At 41.3% G+C, this 20,099-nt stretch overlaps 1 protein-coding gene across 22 annotated transcripts in view; it reads right to left on the reverse strand.

Moving 5' to 3' along the window:
- The window catches only part of NRXN1 (neurexin 1), a 1,438,606-nt gene that overhangs the window by 734,651 nt on the left and 683,856 nt on the right, over positions 1–20,099 (reverse strand). For all 22 annotated transcript variants that reach the window (XM_061625672.1, XM_061625683.1, XM_061625674.1 and 19 more), the window contains 3 exons: positions 4,806–4,928; positions 3,647–4,028; positions 536–726 (listed from right to left, as the gene is read on the reverse strand). In XM_061625672.1, the coding sequence (XP_061481656.1) occupies positions 536–726; positions 3,647–4,028; positions 4,806–4,928 (696 nt within the window). The remainder of the gene's footprint in view (positions 1–535; positions 727–3,646; positions 4,029–4,805; positions 4,929–20,099) is intronic.

Raw genomic sequence — 20,099 nt, forward strand, 5'->3', positions numbered from 1 at the left:
GAATGCACATTCCACACACCAAACATGCACACAGAATGCTCTCCCACCTTGCAGCATCATTGGGACTGTTATCTGCCAGAGGTATGCCACTGCATATACTGTGTCCACTGAAGGAAAGCAATATCCACAGTTATTTCTTACATCTTTACATGTGGGTCTCAACAGATGAGAGAAGAGAGGCAAATATTGGCTGTAACTCTACACAGTAGTCCTTGTGCTACCTGCAGCAACTACAGCAGATCCATGGAAAATCAAGATGGTTCCCTCCCACCCACCCCCCAAAAAATCAATCCCACAGCAGGGCTACAAAGCAGAATTTCTAACCACACATGATCCATTTTTTTTCCTGAACATCTATGCTGCTGCAAGACCATTCCACACCTCACAAGCTTGCAGATGTTTTGCCACCGGAGGCGGCCCAATACATATAGCAATTATGCATTTTTTTCCTTACAAATGTGCAAGTCACATCAAAATACAAGGTTGCAGTTTGCCCTCCTAGCAGATCATTTCTGTGAGTAGCAATGTCACTTACTTTTGAGATCTAGGTTTCTTGCCCCTGCCGTGCTCTGCGTTGTGATTTTTGTATCAATCTTCACTATATGGAGGTTACTGGTGTCCCGCGATATCATCACATTGTGCCACTGGTTGTCATTCAGAGGTTTATTGGAACTTCCCTTGATAAGATTTGCACCATTTCCCAGGTCAAACACATAGTGTAAATACCTGAAAACAGGGAGCAAAAGTAGCCAAATTATTTTTTTTTCTTGGGTGAGTAGGGAAATGAAACAGAGAGCATTCCCACTCCTTGCTTTATTTAAACTGTTTGAAAATCCAGGATGCCATAAGCCAAATGAAGACATTTCACTTGTACCTGTGGCAGCAGAGATATTTTATAAGACCGACTTGAGAACAGGATAATGTCCCATCCAACACTCCCAATACACAAACATATGCCACCTTCCAAAAGGGACAGAACATCTATCTCTAAGGGCATATTTAGGCTACTACGCTAACAGTCATGGCTTCCTAGGAATTATAGGAGTTCTCTGTTGAAATTCTAGCTCATCTCAAAGATGTACCATTTCCGAGGGCCACTGGAGAAGGGGAATGGTAGTGAGTTCCTCATTTTTTAAACATGTGCAGTAGGTATGACCTGAGAATTTTAAAGTATGGTAATATTCAACAAGTTTTCTTCCTCACTGCCGTACCATTCCACAGAAGAAGTTGCTTCTCCTAGACATCTTCACAACTTTCCAAGGATGCAAAGGGCCTAATTTGCCACGACACAGTCACCCTGAGCAGCAGAGATTAGATTCTGGCCCTGATGTCAGCAGCCAACTCTCCTGGGAAGATGTCAGGGCCCAGGTAGGACATACCAGCACAATCCCTGCCTCTGGTTTCCAGCCATGGGTTTACCTGGCAGTAGTGAACAGCCATTTTAATTTCCAACATTCCCACTAATGTAGCACCTTTTCAGTGAACTGTAGGAAACTGGAATGGCTCTTCACTGGGGGACATTTGACTTTACTTTACTTTTGCCCCGATTCAAAGTCACAGTGGTAGTCTGAGGAGGACTCAGATTCAGACTGCTCACCAGTCACTCCATTCAAGGGGGAGACTCTTTTGCACTGCCCCAGCCTGAGGATATGGCTCTCCCATAAGAACATTAAAAAGCCTACTTGATCAGGTCAGGGATCCATCTAGTCCAGCATCCTGTTCTCACAGTGGCCAAGCAGATGCCCAAGGGAAGCCTGCAAGCAGGACCTGAGTGCAAGAGCACTTTCCCCTCCTGCAGTTTCCAGCAAACGATATTCAGAAGTATATTGCCTCAGAGCATGGAGGCAGATCATAGCCATCATGGCTAGCCGTGACAGCCTTGCCCTCCATGAGTTTGTCTAATCCTCTTTTCAAGCCATCCAAGTTCATGGCCATCACTGCCTCTTGTGGGAGTGAATTCCATAATTTAACTGTGCGCTGCGTGAAGAAGTACTTTCTTTTGTCTGTTCTGAATCTTCCTACGTTTAGCTTCATTAGACATCCTTGAGTTCAAGTGTCATGAGAGGGAACAAAACTTTTCTCTGTCCACTTTCTCCACTCCACTCATAATTTTATACACTTGTATCACCTCTTACTCATATGTTCTCTAAACTAAAAAGCCCCCAATGCTGCAATATTTCCTCATAGGAGAGTTGCTCCCATCCCCTTGATCCCAAAATGTTCAAGAAAGGCTCTTCAGAAAGGCCCTTTTCTGACACTTTCCTAACTGTACAAAGGCGAGTCCTCAGAGTCTGGAGATGACCCCACGCAACTGCAGAAGATGCTCTGTGCCTTTTAAATATTGTTCACAGCTCTCCCAAAGGGGGTGGAGCAACTGGAAGATGGAAGAGAAGCCTCCGTAAGCCTTCAGATGCCTCTGGTCCCTGGTTGAGGCTATATGTGCACAGAGTCAGGCAGCAGAGTTTCACTGGGAAAGACCCAGGGTCAGAGCTTGGAAAAGTTACTTTTTTTGGACAACTCCCATCAGCCCAATCCAATGGCCATGCTGGCTGGGGCTGATGGGAAGTTGTAGTTCAAAAAAGTAACTTTTCCAAGCTCTGCCCAGGGTCCTGATTTGCCTTGCCTTGTCTCTCCACTTGAAGGGGCTCTGGTAATTGTTACTACTTCCTATGTAGGCCCTAGCAAAGGATACAGAGCAACACTATGTGGGGACACGGTAAGAAATCAGAGTGGACAGTTCCCACTGCCATCACAGCTAGTTAACCAACTGCATAGGAGGTGGGGTGCTTTGCTAAAAGCCCCCTCAGACCTAGAGCTTTGTGTGTGAGGGTGTAGTTCATAAATGGATCGCCAGGTGAGATTTTATGCCCTGCCATACCCCAATCTTTCCCCAGCTCCACAACCATAGGATTGCTACCAAAGCCAACATAGGGATTCCTGCAGGGCTGCTGTTATCAAGGGATGTGATCTGACATTTTCTGGCAGAAATCCGGAGTCTATTTCAGGCTGATCCCTGCTTCCCTACCCCCTTTCAGTGGAGAACATGATCCTCCTCGGGAGAACACATTTCTACACATGTAATACAGCTTGCCTCAACCTTATGGCCTCCAGATGTTTTGGGCTACAACTCCTACTAGCTCCGGCTAATGTGAATAGTGTGCAATGCACAGCCTCTTGAATAATGTTGTTTTTGTTCATGCAGAGAAACATGTCACCATCCATCAACCTTGGACCTTGGTTGAACAAGCAATAAAATTAAGGATATGAGAATAGAGACATACAGGGCATATTGACAGACATTACCTCAGCTAAATGTTTTTTAACTGGTGTGTGTGTGTGTTAAAAATGTTGGCAGAGAGGTGTGAGGAAGTACTATGAAGAGCATCATAGCTCTCTTTCCAAATATATGAAATCTATCAGGAAGAAGCCCAAGTTTGTAGATAGGCAGGGCCTTAGTTGGGTGCTGACACCGATCAATCATGGACTTTTGCAGGCATCAAGCACAACTGTCTGCTTTTAAGGCACTAAGGAGAGAAGATCTGCTTGATCAGTCCAAAGGCCACATCCTGGCCCTGAATGTGGCAGTTCCATTTAATTTTCATGGTGAATATCGCCTATATCATTGTGCCGTGAGCTGCATACGCACCCTTTTACTAATTCAACCACGATAAAGTCATTCCCATCCCCGCTGTTGTAGAGTATTAACCCATCCAAAGATGTCGTTTTGAACTGGAAAAACAGGTGCATAGAGGTATACGCTTGTAACGTGGCAAGGGCAACATAGCTGGCTTTTGTCTTAAAGGTGACTGGATCGGCAATGATGTTCCTGAAGCCAAACCGGGCATTGAGTTCGCAGTAATCAATGTCCCCATTTTTACACAAGTCAATGTATGCCATGCCATTAAAAGTGAGGCTTTGCAGGTGGCCAATGAAGTTGGAAGGGACTGAGGACAAGTAACGGCGTTCTGTTATGATCCCAGTCTCTATGTTATGGAATTCCAGTCTTGTGTGATCTCCGGCCATTTGACCTTTAAATGAAAATGAGTTTTTGAGAAGTTAGTGTTGGAAATAGACAAGTTAGCATTGACTCAATGTGCAGTTCCTAGGGCCTTGTGCATGAGCATGGCCCAACCATATGTTTTCATGTAGGTAGTACTTGGGAAAATCCCTCATTTTATGTATATCCAAACTTACTATTTAGTTTACATCCCATTTTATCTTCAAGGCTAACCCAAAGTGGATAACGGACACATTAAAACAACCAAATACATACCAAACCAAACCAAAAGCAGCAGCACCATAAAAAAAATATCTAATAGCAAGAGAGAAAAAGTCTCCTGAGAAATAGCAAAGACCAGCAACCCCAAATCAACAGCAAAGCAGAAAACAACCCAACTAGCTTCAGCCAGTCCAAAGCCTTCCTTAAAAGGTAGAGATGCACAAGCATCCCATGGTTCACATCAAATGGGGTTGAGTTCTTGTGAGTGCTTTTGAGCATTCAAAAATAAGCTTGAAGGCACTTGCTGCCTTCTATCTATCTATGTAGCCATTTTTGCTCCCTTTTCCTTGGATCTTCTGCCTCCAACCATAACCCTGTTTAGGATCAGTGCAGGAAGCAGAGATTCTTAGAATTAGAACTACTGAGGGCATGGAAACCAGCGACCTTTGGGATCAGTGCAGTTCAACCACTAGCAGAAAAAGACTGTTCTGATGGTTGAGCCTTTCTCTGATAGGTAGGCCACCACCACCAATATCTACACTGTATGGAGATACCTAGTAAATAATCAATCATTCTTCATTTTTACCTGTCATGGCTTGTTGATCATCCACCATTAACTTTAAACTTTTCCCTCTTCGAACCACACGTACTGTGTGCCATTCATTGTCATTGAGGTTATAGCCAGCAAAAAGGGTTTCTGGACCTTTGCCTGTAGGGTATGCCAAACAGTTATTATGGAATCTTTAAATGAGTCAACATGTGAACCTCACAGAGAAAAAGAGAGAGAGAGAGAGAGACAGACAGACAGAAAAAAAAGAAAGAAAACAGAAAGCGAGAAACTGGCTGGAGCAAACATTTCATAAAACATCTTTGAAAGACAAGCTGGAAGTGTGTCAAAGACTATGCAGACTTCAAATAACAGATGTGTCATATTGCAACACTGGTAGACTATATTTTAAAAATGGCAAAGTTAGCAAACTGGGTTTTCATAAATGGGCACAGTCAATACACAGATGGTACTTAAGTTTTAGGTAGGCCCACCTTTTCGATCAAGCTTCTAATAAAGGACTGACCACCTTAGAATTCAATCCTAGGCTGGAGATGATCTTTTTTTTCCCCCAGTGTGTTTCAGTGTTAGGGAGGCATCACTGATCATAGTATGTACACTCAGTCATTTTATTGTGTTAATAAATGTACTTAATGGAATTTTATATAGCAGGGATTTCAACATACTGTGATCTGAATCTCTAAACGAAAAGGGTGATGGACCATAAATCTGTTAACAGAGATTGTTTTGAACTACACAATTTTGACTTCTTGATAAGAGCTCCTGCTGGGAGGAAGGGTGGCATATAAATCAAATAATAAATAAATAAGGGCTGCCAGCCTTTTCCCCAGAGGATCCTGATATTGCAGGCATGCAGCAGGGTGCCAGAGCGCAACACAGTATTCTGAAGCCCTACACTCCTCTCATAGTGTGTGTGGCATCCTAGGTATGTGACTACCAGGAGCAAATGTCACTGTACAGAACCATTTTCTCAGTCATTTTCACTGACTCATGCAATTTGTACTCTGCCCTCCCAGCCCAAAGGGCAGGTCCACAATGTGTTCCTTGCTGCCTTGAGAAGTGAAACGCAGTGCAGACCATGGGAGCTGGTGGCTCCATGTCAGTGGAGCAGTGGAATCCACTCTGGATTTTAATCCAGACTTCCAAGGAGCTAAACTCAAACTAAAACCTGGATTCCACTGCCCCACTGACATGGAGCCACCTGGCACCACTGAGTGCAGAACAGAGCTTGGAAAAGTTACTTTTTTGAACTACAACTCCCATCAGCCCCAGCCAGCATGGCGCTGGCTGGGGCTGATGGGAGTTGTAGTTCAAAAAAGTAACTTTTCCAAGCTCTGGCAGAAGCCAAGGGCACAGAAAGTGTGATGAAGTAAGGAGCAAGGTGTCTGCCCTACTCCTCTCTGCCCTCTCCTTCTTGCGTGCCCCCAAGCAACAGTAATGTGTGTGAAAGGGTGGCCTTCATTACCACTGAGTGGCAAATGACAAGAGGGAGGGCGAGGGTGTAGGATTGCTCTTTCCTCCTCATCCTCTTCCCACTCACCTCTGCCAGGACACTGGCACTCAAGGCCTCAAGATCAGGAAGAAGCATTTATACCACATTTGCTGAAGGCCTGGTTACAGACAACACTATGCTATCCCAAACACACTCCTTCATTAATCCATCACAGTGAGTCACCATAATTGCAGAGAACAATTGACTGCTTAATGACCGTTGATGAACCATTGTGGAGAACAATTCAAAGTTTAATAGTTGACAAATTTGACTGTTAATGTGCACTCAACTGTGAATTCACATCTGTAGGCTCTTTACTAGTGTTTGAATGAATCGAATGGACAACTTAAAGACTTTGAAAAAGTCTTCCAAAAATTGATTCTGATTATTTATCCACAAGTATGTGTAATTAACTGGGAATCCCAAGTGGTGAGTATAGCACTGTGCTTCTCACATGACCAAATTGCATAGAGTGTCCACATTTAAAGACCCTATCCACCAAGAGAGAACCATGTGGAAAAAAAACCCTTTTGTTCACATGGCTGATGAGAATGTAATAAGCATCTAAGTGCACATTTGCAATGCTCCTCCCAGACCCACTGAACTGTGGGGATGATTTTTTTTAATGCAGATAAGCACTTAGTTGCATGTGACTACAGCTGTACTGAGGCCATCATTTCTAAACAGATGTAATGCTTAAAGATGACAGAAATGACAGAGCTGAGAATTAATATGAACCTTCTGGACAGATTGCTGGCTTCTGGTGCCCCTGCAGAATTGCATTTCTAGACCCACCATAACTATCCTGGCTGCTCATTTATAAGGATACTGATGAATTCATGTACACATAAATCCTCTATCACTACCTTAGTTAATGATCCAAAGCCTATTCAAGTATAATTACACTGGAATGTTTCAGTAATGAGTTTACATTTATTTGTTTATTCTCTTTTACTTTGCTTATTGATATAATGCTGTGAAACTTAGGTGTCACAGGAGTTAAGATTCAATTTTCAACTTTACAGTTCTGCATATATTCAGGCCTCTAATCATCTTGTGTTTTTTTTAAAAAAAGAAAATGGAGATTATGCATATTGACCATGTAATATATTAAAAAATACCCTTTCTGTCAATTTGGGCGCTTTCTGCAAGTTTACTTAGATACTATGCATATTAACTGGGTGATGTATGAAGCTTCGTCTTTACATTCCTTGCACATATTCTCAATGTGAATGTGCATGTTGATCACCAGTCATATTCAGTGGTTTAAACATTTAAGATGAACCAGTCACTTTTCTGATTATTCTGTATTGTTTTAATGGTATTTTATTGATTAAATAACAAAAAGTTCAAATACGATTAGGGGATATCCTTTTTGTAAAAAAAAAAAAAAATCATTGTCACATTACAGAGCCGCTCATCTAGTATGAGCAGTTAAATCAGATCAATAGAGGAGCACAATTTTTATAAATATTATTAGGCCCAATTTTCATGTACTGGTGCAAACAATGAACTTTGCAGTAGCCTAAGTGATAAATCCCTCTCCTGCTTTGGTAAATTTTGTTGTACATCACCTTGATATTTTGTATGAGAGGAAGTCTATAAATATTTTTAAAAAAATAAAAATAAAGTATTCTGCTCATCACGTATCAGGGCTATCTCAAGACATTTTGCTTCCTGAGATAGAGTAAGTGGTGTTTCCATTCCACCAAGTCAAGAGGCATCATGCCCAACATCAGCCAAGTTAGCTTGGCCCTGTTCAAGAAGCAAAATGTCTTGAGACAGAAAATCTCACAAGTGCCCCTCTCTCGCTCGCTGGCAGTAAAAATGCAATGGGGTTGATAACAGATTTTTTTAATGGACTGCAATCCTAACCCTACTTACCTGGGAGTAAGCCCCAATGAATTCAATAAGACTAATGGTTAGGACTGTGTGTAATTAACTCTGCACAGTTCCCATTCTTATGAGGTTCCCATTCTTAAATTAGGTCCCATTGATCTCAGTGGGGCCCAAGTTTAATTAACACACAGAGCCATCCAAACTGTATGAAGCAAGCATAATTTTAAGCCAGGGTAAATTATGCCAGTGTAATTTACCCTATTCAACCTCTGTTCAGGAGTAGGGCTACTGCCAGCTGAGTTGGCAAAAGCCTGGCCATAGGAGAACAGGTCTTTTAAAATTGATTTACACCAACCCTTTTGCCAGTGTAATTCTACTGGGTTGCTAGATCAAGTGACCGAACGGAACAGTTTGGAATAGAGGTAAGTTCCCCACTATCCCATCCCACTCCTGCAGAGCCCCCAGAGCACCCCTTTTTTGGCACTTACACTGGCCTTGGCTGAGCTGGCTTTGGCTGAGCCCTAGCTGAGCTGGGATTGAGGATTTATGCCAGAGTATCTCCGGCTGAGTTGATGAGGATGAGGGACTTCAGCAAACATAGCCCCGGCTGAACCCAGACTTAGCTGGCTCAGCTGGAGATCCAGCTATTCCAAACTCCACTCATCCTGGTGGATCTTGTGTTTGAATTGCTCCCTAAACCTGGATTCAACTCAATAATAACAAATTAGATCACTAAAACTTCACTGTCCTTTCATTACCCAAAATCACCCACTTTAGTCTGCCTAGTGGTAGAGCTGGCTCTGACACACATATATTTTTCTGACCTTATGGCAGAGTGGTCCTCTGTCTAATGACACAGATTCTTTATCCAAATCCAGAAAAGCACCAAGCAGAGAAACCTGTTAAAATTGAACTTAACCTTATTGGATTCCTTAAATGAATTCCTCTATGGTAATGATTTGCTCATTTAGTTTTACTGTAGCTAGTTGTCTGGTAATGTACACTTTGGCGACTAATGGGGTAGATATAATTGGTATACTAAAATAACTGTATGCTCCCCTGACAAACAAGGGAATTTTGCACCTGTTCATTCATTTACTTGGATTTCTCTTGCCTTCGTTGGCACAGAATTATCAGGCCTTAAGGATGTTATAGAATTGCTGAACATCATCTGTGTTTATCTTTCTGATTTTTTTTTTACAAAAGGAACTATTTTCAAATGACTTGTTTCCACACATTCATTTCTCTGTTAAATCCCTGCTTTTCAAACTTCCAGTGTTCATGAAACCTTTTCCATTAAGGATGGGACAAAAATGCAGCTGCAACTGCTCAATTCTAGTGAGCAGAATCAAGATGGCAGCTGGGGCCATTTTGAGTGGGCTGCCTACCCTAATTGTGCTTATGCACTTGCACCACCACTGATGCCTCCCCTCACCATAAGGGATGGTGGAAGAAAGTTAAAACCCCTTGAATTATTTGTCTGCAATTTGGCAGGCTGTTCCTGTGGCTATAAATTTCATCCACTTTGGTCAAAAGGAGAAAAAGTAATAGTCATTTTTAGTTTCCACATTATCATGAATGGAAACACACAGCTTCCCTTTTTTATACAGAGTGTCTCAGAAGTTGAAACACAGATGCAGCAGAGAGCACAGAGAGACTCAGAGTAACAAGTACAAGGTAAAACTTGCAGCCCATGTATACCCAATGCACACATGCACACACACATATACACTTTTCATTAGACACACATTTTTGTTAATTATTTCAAACTACTATGTAAATTATACAGCTATTCCATCTCCTCAGCCTCCCTACTTAATCAAGTATCTGGGCCAATGATTCATGTCTAACTCTGGTCCCCTACTTGTCTACAGTCATTGCCACCAACAGCATACCACTCCACATGTGGCCTGAACATTTCATTAAAGATATCCCTGTTCTTCCTAATGATCAATTGTTCCCACAATGCCTTGCTTCTCCCTCCAATAGGCTACTGTGGGGGGGGGACTGGTGTCATGAGAATAATTGACTGGTTTGCAGAATTGATATTCTATCACTGTTTCAGAAGCTTTGATAGATATTGGGTTGGATCTAGGGTTCCACAAACAGAACTCACACAATGGGGCTTTTACAATCCCTTCAATCCGCTGTACCCACCTACAGAGCCACTCCTAATGGCACAGGAATGTATTATGGGGGGTCTGCAGTGGTAATGTGGGGTAGGCAGCCATGGATGGGGGATATCTTGTGTGAAAGGATATGCTTTCCGGTCACACAAGGACCTTCTTAAATCCAAGTCACTGGCCCACTTCAGACAATAATCTAAGACATGATTTAGATGATCAGGAACTTGGAGTTTTTTGTTCTTAACCATTGATGCATGCAATGGATTCTATCCTAACAATAGTGCATTTATTCCCATTCAGTAAAAGTCCATGCAATTTCTTGGGTCTTCCTGGCTTCATCCTAAACCATAATGATGTCTTTGACAATTTGCCTTCAAATGACATGGCCCACTTTCAGGTTCTAATTCACATTCTCTCTCACATCAAATATATGTCAAAAAGTCACATTGAGGAATCATATTTTACATTCTGAATGGTTTTAAAATATGTATTGAAGTATTAATGACACAACTGGTGCATTTTGTATGAAATGGGGAAAGTAGACAGGAAATAAGTGGGCGGAAAACTGGATTATTATTATTTGTTGTGTACTGGAATAATGGAAAACAAATTAAATCATAGTAATTACTTTTACTGTAATAAAATCTTTTTAACAAAGAAACCCTGGTACTTTGTAACACACATCTGAAGTTGCAAAGGCTGGCATGATACGAGTCTTTCTCATTACTAGTGAAGACTTCAAAACCAATTTGGAAGACAATGCAACTATAAATCTAGAAGAGCCCGTGCTTTCCAAGCAAGTACCACATACAGAACCTCTAGTTCAATCATATCAGGATAAGTAGCAAGACAGGGAAAAACACTGGGGAACATTGATCTAGAATGGGGCCTGGTCTGATTCTATACAAACCACTTCCTTATGTGCTATACCGACATGTTTACTGGTCTGAGCAAATGATATGTTTGGCCATTCCCACATTGCAAAGCACACTGCAAAACCTTCATGCACAAGTGTGGCTCTGCATGAATAACCTCAGAATCATGGTTACCATCATGTTTTGACTGTGCCTGTTTATGACATACCACCATCATTTCAACTTTGGCTGAAAAAAGAAGCATATAAATATGATTAAAGCTAAAAATGCTATTCATCCTGACTATCAACACACTTTTAAGTTAAGAAGATAGGGACATGGAGAACAAAACTAGCAAAGCATTGTAAAAATTTCATTTTAGTAATATTTTATCGATGTATATTAAGAACAAGCAGATTGAGAAAAATTAATATAAATTCAGAAAAGAAGAAATTTGGACTGTGAGTTTATGTTGAGATAAATAATCTCCCTTTACTTTGCAGGTGTTTTCATTCCGACTGTAGCTAATAGCATATAAAATAAGCCACTAATCTTTTTCAGCTTCTGATTTGGAATGATTGTAAACACTTATTTTATGAGAGGACGGCTTTTGTTTTTGTAAACAAAGCAAAACAAAAAAGTAGGATTAGAGCAATTTGCCTATTTGAAGTTATAGAGAGAAGACATTTAGAGCTTTGCAATCATTTGTTGCTGTTCATATTTTTTATGTAAAATATTTTTCTCCTGACACTCTTAATACATATCGTTGCACATTCACACATAATCTAGAGAACACTGCTTATTTTCCCAGGAGCCTGCATCTGCAGGAGCCAGATGAGTATTCCTATCCAAAGCAGAATTTTTTTTTAAAAAATGTTATCAGTCAACTGATCTTTTATACCCCTCATCTTCTGCGGATAAATGCAGTTGTCCCATTGACTTCAGTGGGAATAGGTTTGGGATTGTCAAACACATAAACATTAATATCTGAACTCCTTGGGACTGAACCAGAAGTGGCACAAGCTGCTCTCACCACCCACCTGTGAAGCTAACAGCAGCTAAGGTTGAACTTCGGAGAAAAAGTGGATGGCTCTACAGCCCTACCCAGGATGATCCCACATAACAGTTCTATACAGATGTTAAACAGCATGGGGGGACATGATCAACCTGGGGAACCACATACTGAAAGCTCCACAGGATCAAGCATCATGCCCCAAGTGCCACTCTCTGGAGGTGGCCATCCAATAAGACTGGAACCACTGCAAAGCAATGCCACCCAGTCCCAGTTCAGGTTCCTCCTCCAGGAGCATATCATGGTCTATAGTACTGAAAGCCACTGACAGATCAAGGAGAATCAACAGGGTCACACTTCTGATCTCTGTCTCCCAAAAGAGATCATCATACAGGGCAACCAAGACAGTTTCTGTACCAAAACAAGGACTACAATCCAATTGAAATGGATCTAGAAAATCAGTCTCAACCAAGGGATTTGTTAAGTGATCACCTGCCCAAGAAGGCAACCAGATGATAACCAGATGATAGATATGCACTAAGAGATGATTTCTTAAGGAGTGGCTTTACCACCCCCACCTTTAGGTGTGCTGGGACCACTCCCTCTTGTAAAGAGGCATTAATCACCTCCCTGGCTCAGCCAGTTGTCCCCTCCCTGTGAATTTTTTATCAGCCACAAGGGGCAAGAGTCCAAGCAACTTGTCCATGTCCTTTAGCTGTACTGACTGAAATTCATCCAACAAAACAGAACTAGACAGTGCTGTAGATACATCTTGAGATTCACCTGTTGCAACAGCTGAGTAAAGATCTCTACATATGCAAGCAACTGTATGCTCAAAATGCTTTGCAAACAAGTCATAATGGGGTGCCATTGATTTTACCCTCTCCTTTGGGTCAGTCTGTAAAAGGCTCTGTACCACCCAGCTCCACCAGATGGCATACTGAGGAGGCAACGGTTAACAGTAAAGTGCTTTTTCTTCACTGTTTTCACTGCAGCTAAGTAGGCTTGGTAACAGCCACTCACTAGTGTTTGGTTTCATTCACCTAGACATTTCCTTTATCTATGTTTAAGCCATTTCTCATATTGTTTCATTGTCCTTAGCTTTAGTATACACCAGGGAGCCAGTCGGGCTCTATCAAGTGGGAGAGGGTGCACAGGGGTGATCATGTCAATGCCCTGGGTCATCCCTGTATTCCACAGATCAAAGTGCTTATACTGACTTACAATAGAACTTTGGACCAGGATACATGAAATAACACCTTCTACTGTATAGACCTGCACATTTCTTAAGATCAATTTACTTAAGGCCCACTATATGCCAATGTGGGGAAGAGCCTTCTCAGTGATGACATCCCAGTTTTGAATTTGCTCCAGTCTGCGATGTTGCTGGTGCTTAGAGTCTAAGCTTTAGACTCTAGCTGAAGTCCTAGGTTGCTTCCAGATCACCTGTTTATGGAGCATTCATCCTGATTTGTTTGCACACAGTTTGCAGGCAAGTTATACAATGCCGGCTATTTATTGAACATTCATTCCTGTTTGTTTGGAGGGGAGCTTATGTGACATTGCATGAAGCAATTGCTGCCCCACACTTTTAAGTGCATTTTCCCCTAACTTTCCTTTAAAAAAAAAGTGTTTTTTTTTTCAGGAGAAGCAAGTGTGCTGTGCAAGAACATTTTAATTGTGCAACCTGAATTTCCCAGTATATGACTGAATCCTACACACAACACAGTCACAGTCTAAAAGTATCCTTAATTTTTTGTCCAGGCTTTCATGGACTCTGAAGCCAGTGTTGATGTTTTCAGTTTGCTCGTTGCTACTTACCTGCCTTGTTTTTAGTAAAGGTAATTGTGAATTAGAAACAAAACTGTTTTAGCTGTAACCCATGCTATAATTGCTATGCAATGAAGAATGAGTAAGAAATGTTTTTAATAAACAGCAAGCCTATAAGGACAGGCATAGCCAACATGTTGTCTTCCAGATGTTGTTGGAGTAAAATGCCCATCATTCTTGCATGTTGGGGCTGATGGGAGTTGTAATAATCACATTGACCAGCCTTGCTATACGGTAAAGAGATACTATGTGAGTAATGTTTTGATATTATTTTTCATGCTTTACTTAAAAGTAATTGATCAGACACAACTTTCAAAAGAGCAAATACTTGAATTATATAAATAAAAGATAGTTTTAAAAACTTACCTGTTTTGTGCTTTCAAACAGTTTTGAATTGAATGTAGGAATACAAATAATGTTATTGTTTACATCTTAAGTCTTTGAATTTTGCAAAGCAGTTCTCCAAACAAAAGAACAAAGAAGCATATATCAGTGGAAAGTGTGTATAAAAATGCATATATTGGTGAAAATTGCTTGCAACATGCCTTATATTAGGGAAAAGCACTTTCAATAATATGTATATTTGGGGTAATTGCATATGCGTGCATATTATGGAAACTGTGAACTAAAACACTGAGCAATTTTTCTGAGGGCTTTTTTTTAGGCTGCATTCAGATGGCACTTTATCCCATCTTCCCAACATTTCCTTACCTGTTAATATTTGTATTTTATGTGATATTTCAAACAATATAAAAGCCACTTCCGGAAGTCTGGTGGAATGTAGTGGAAAATTAGTGCTCATATCCATGTTGATTGTTTCCAGAAAAAAATCCATCTGCAACCCATGGAATATTGTGGGAATTTTGTGTTGTAAGTTTCCTGCAGTTTTTGTGGATGACAATTCCCACTGCTCACACAATGAAATTTTAGGTGGTATTTTAGCATGGTAAATCATGGGGGAACAGAAGTGCACATGCATGGAAAGGGTGGGGGAGTGGCACTATGTCCAGTGATGTTTGTTGTTTGTCACACCATGCCCACTGGTGTGAATGAAATTTAGAGCAATGTGGCAGTCAATCAATCAAAAAGCCACAGTTCCACAATGCAACAGGTACTGTTGTGTGTAAGTAATGTTAGAAATCAGGACGGAAGCGCTAGCCCTAGAACCAGTAAAACTAACACAATACGCCCCATGTCTGAAAGCAGCTTTAAACTGCAAACTGTTTCAGAAACACGGCAAACTAAATTCAAGATTGCAGAAGTGAAAAACTGAAAACCAAAACTGACAGATTCATCCATTCCTAGCTGCAGCCAAAGCAGTACATGAAGCCAGAAATAGTCTTCAATGAAATGATAGTGTTGAGCAGTTTTGGGGAACTACACCCTAAAACGTTATATGCATAGCATCCTGTACCCAGCTTGGAACAGGAGCTGTGCCTGGATGGCAATTTAACTATCTTGTCAAGTGTGATTTGTTACACTCATTGTGAAGAACCAGATATTAAGAGAACAGTTTACAAGGTCTCAGTAATAAGCCGCTGAATGCCTAATGTGGATAAGCACAGATATTTCATGCATTTTAATAGGCACAAATGTGAAACATACTAGACATGGCAAAGTCATTTTAATAGAATAATTTTGTTGGTGGTGGTGACACACATTTCCAACAAGCTTTTAATGCTATTATCTCTTCAGCAAGAACATTACCAATTGAGCTAGTGATCTTATTTTCATAACGATAATGGAAAGTAACAGCTTAAAATACACAGGAACAAAATGCCTGCTGGGATCTTTTTTTTAAATCTAGGATGAACTCATGAAGGAGTGGATGGATTCACAGAGAACAAACTGTTGATAGCATCACTGCAGTACTGAACTTCTTCAGTTGTGCATGACTAATGTATGTTTGTTTATACATGGGAATATATCCCATAAAAATAAACGCTAGAGTCATAGGGACCCTGCTGGGACCTGGCTCCTCAAAAAAGTAAGGGATCTAAGACCCCTTGAGATCCTGGATGACTACACCCCTGATGATATCCTTATTTTCACATTTGTAGGCCCAATCGTGCACAAAAGATCAGATGCAGATACTATTTGCTCTTTTTATTCAGGGAAATATTGATTCTACCAGATTTAAACTTGGCTTGCAAAGTTTGCTTGGAAGTAAAACCCAGTATACACTTTACTTTATTCCTGTGGCACATCATTACTGTCCTCACCTCCCAGTGATATCAAGTATGGTTTACCCATGTGGACTGTCCAGATCACACAGAGTTCCATATCAGTGAGCAAATGCACTGGAAGAATCCAAGCACTGCTCAATTAGGAGGATGATAGGAATGGGGGAGAATATCCGACAAAATCGAACCTGGTACTGGATCCTGACTGAATTTGCCATTTCGCTATCCCTTTGGAGCAGCACTGATCCCTTGCAGTGGGCCGCAGCTGTAATTGGCATGGATTTTGCTGCCGCGACTGCAATTGGCAAGATTTTTTTCTCTTGAAATTCTCCCCCTCTTTTACATATTTTTTCGTAATTATTTTTTTGCAGTTTTTCTCCTCCACCCCAAAACCACGTGGAACGCTGTGATCATTCATGTCAGCAACCTAAAAATTATGAAATGTTTTTCTCCACCTGCCCATGACTATACATGTGTCTCACATGCATGTTTGCCTCCATGCATGTAGACAGGAGCAGACATGGCCTGGAACCTATGGAGGTGGGAAGCTACAGCAAAGACAATTCCAGTTGCCCCCTCCATGTGCTCATTTCTACATGAATAACATTTGCACAAAATCCCTCTACAAAGTCCACTGCTCCTCTGGCTCTTTGCTTTGGGTCCTCTGCTTTCATGGTCCTTGTCCCTTACAGTTTCCTTATCTTCTGGGAACTTTACTCATTGCCTGCTTTGCCAACAAAGTTCCTTTTGTCAGCAGAGCAAGTGTGAAGTGTTACATTCACAGTGGCAAGTCTCTCCCCTTGGTAAAGACTGGCTATAAACATTCAATTCCAGCTGTTTCCTTCTCTCAATAGCTGAACTCTTCTTGAACGTTCTGTATCAGGTATGGGGAACCTTTGGTCCTCCAGAACTTGCTGAGCTACAACTCTCATCATCCCTGGCTATTGGCCATGCTTGCTGGGGCTGATGGGAGTCATAGTTCAGCAACATCTGAACTAGGTTACCCACATCTGCTCTGTATCAGTTCAACCAACAGGAGTCAGAGCCCAACTCAAAATTTTCTCAATGCATATAGTAATATGAGAGATAGAAATGAGCCTATTTGTGGAAAAAGAAGGGAGTGGTGGCAGTCATGTAAAATAAAAATTCAAATCAGGAGAGGCCATGCAAGCCCTGGACCACTGCCTGGACTTGTTGGTGGGCTGGATGAGGGCCAATAAACTGAGTCTGAATCTTAGCAAGACGGAGGTGCTGTGGGTTGGTGGTTCCTGAGTTTGGATAATTGGTCAGCTGCCTGCTTTGGATGGGGTTGTACTCCCTCTGAAAGAGCAGGTCCATAGTCTGGGGGTGCTCCTAGATCCATCTTTGCCACTAGAGGCCCAGGTGACCTCTGTGGCTAGGAGTGCCTTTTACCAGCTTTGGTTGGGAAGACAGCTGTGGCCATTTCTGGACCGAGATACCCTGACCACTGATGTCCAAGCACTGGTAACCTCTTGGCTGGATTACTGTAATGCGCTCTATTTGGGGCTGCCCTTGAGGTTGGTCTAGAAGCTGCAGCTGGTGCAATATGCGGTGGCAAGACTGCTCACTGGGGCTGGGTATTATCAACATGTTACCCTGCTGCTGAAAGAATTGCACTGGCTGCCCATTTGCTACTGGGCCAAGTTCAAGGTTCTAGTTTTGGTCTACAAAGCCCTATACAGCTTGGGACCAGGATACCTGAAAGACTGTCTTATCCCTTATATAGCCAGTTGATCACTGCACTCTGCAGATGAGGGCCTCCTGCAGATACCATCTTATCAGGAGGTCCATTCTGCACAACATAGGAAATAGACCTTTGGTGTGGCAACACCTACCCTGAGGAATTCCCTACCCTTAAATATTAGACAGGAGCCATCTCTGTTATCTTTTCGGCACCTATTGAAGACCTTCCTTTTTCAACAAGGCATTTAAGTTTAGACCTATCCCAGTCTGCGTCAGTGTTAGAATTACTTTTTAATATGTTCTTAAGCCTTCTTTTTTTTTTTTAGAAAAAAATGTTTTTAATCTTAGACGATGTTTTAAAAGCTTTTTAAAAGAAATGTTTTTAAAGATGTTTTGTTGTAATGTATCTTAAAGTTTGTTTTTATGATGTTTTAAAGTTTTTAGTGCTTTTGTTTGCCACCCTGGGCTCCTGCCGGAAGGAAGGGCAGGATACAAATCAAATAATAAATAAAATCACTATTACATTTACTTACAGCTCCTCCTACTGAATATTCATTAATTTATAACAGTTTGTAGAAAAGGCAGCTAAAAAGTGAAGGGGAATTGATGTCAGGAAAATGGGACTGATAAACTGAAACCTGAAAGTGAAGAATAGAAAAGGAAGGGGGAAAAAGAAGCAGGCAGTGAGCATCAGTTCATACAGTTGAAGAAGTGTGTGTGTATTCAAAGGGCATCACCCAACTGGCAGCCAGCATGCTGTTGGTATTCATTTTATGGAGCGAAGTCAATATTATGATTTAGATTGTTGCAATTGGACCAAGAGGGTGGAGCTCCAGAAGATGTCTTCTCAAATCACCTTCTTCTTAGAGTGAGTTAGTCTTTGGGCCTTGATGTATCGTCTCTGATACAGAAAGAGTCTGGGCACTTCAGAATGTCTAGCAGTGGCTTTTCCCCAAATTCCTTAGATATTTGACCATGAGGAGGAACCTCCAAAGCCACATAGGATTTCACTTTGGATGAAATCTGATTACAATCTAGGGATGTGTTGAACCCTCTGAAGAATTTCACTGTTCATGATGAAACTTTTAGCATTTCTCAAAATTCCTTAGATGCTGTGCTTGAGGAGGAGCCCCCTCCAAATTCCCTTTGAACTTCACTTGGGATGGAAGCTGGTGAAAACCTTGCGTGTATTGGACTTTGTGAAGAGTCATGCTGAAACTTGATTTTTCTAATAATTCCATGTCAGGCATAATCTCCACATCTGCTTTGAGTTTCACTTTGGAGGAAATCCTAGCGGTATGTCTAGTTTTAGGTTGAGAAAGAGCACTTTCAAATCACACAGCTTGCTAGCTGGCACAATATCACAATTGCTTGGATCATAATTAGGTTGAGCTTGTGATGTTTGATTCTTTAATGAGTACAAATCAACAAAGGAAAATGGCTGGGTGTGTATATATTTACAGTCCAGATTTATTTATTTTTTGACAAAGTTCTGTCCATATGCAAAGCCAAAATATGATAAGATTGTGAAAATACCATGACTAGTTTGCTGGGTTTTGGAATAAAAACCATTATTCAGTATGAGATGGATTCCGTCATGTGGCTAAGACTCTGTACGATTGGCAGGTGAGGCCTTGTTGGTGGCGCTGCCACCAGCGGCTGTCCAGTTGACATTGACCCATGACAGGGGCTTTTCAGTGGTGGCTCACAAAGTGAGGTGCAGCTGTCTCCATCATTATTGGCTTTTAGGAGGGATTTGCAAACATTCCTGTTTACCTAGGCATTTGATGACTGAAGGAGACTGTTCCTGGCAACCCGATCAGTGGATGAAATAATGTTTTTAACTGTAAACTGTGTTTAGTTAACTGTAAACTGTTTTTAACATTTTAGAATGCTTTTAGTTGTTTTTAGAATTTGTTGTTGTTGTTAAATTGTTCTGTTGATGTGTTTGCCACACTGGGCAAAATAATAATATATTGTTAAGGATTAGGTTCCATCTCAGAAGGTGATTTCTGCAGTGAAAAAACGCTGAGCAATTTTGCAGGACTTGGCATAACCCTTCTTTTGCTTTCCTAAGAATTTTGCAGATATTATTTCTGGGTAATGAGGAATCAAAATATTGAGGATTTTAAATCTTTGATTCATCTCAGTGAACCAGAGTTTGGAAAGCCGGCAACAGCATGGATTCCTGGGAGACAGCCCCTCTGTGACCTCTGAGTACATATCTTGCAACCTTGAAGGTATAGACTTCCTGACTCCCATGGAAATTTGG

This window comes from Rhineura floridana, chromosome 4, assembly GCF_030035675.1.
Source record: "Rhineura floridana isolate rRhiFlo1 chromosome 4, rRhiFlo1.hap2, whole genome shotgun sequence".
NCBI classification, from domain to species: Eukaryota; Metazoa; Chordata; class Lepidosauria; order Squamata; family Rhineuridae; genus Rhineura; species Rhineura floridana.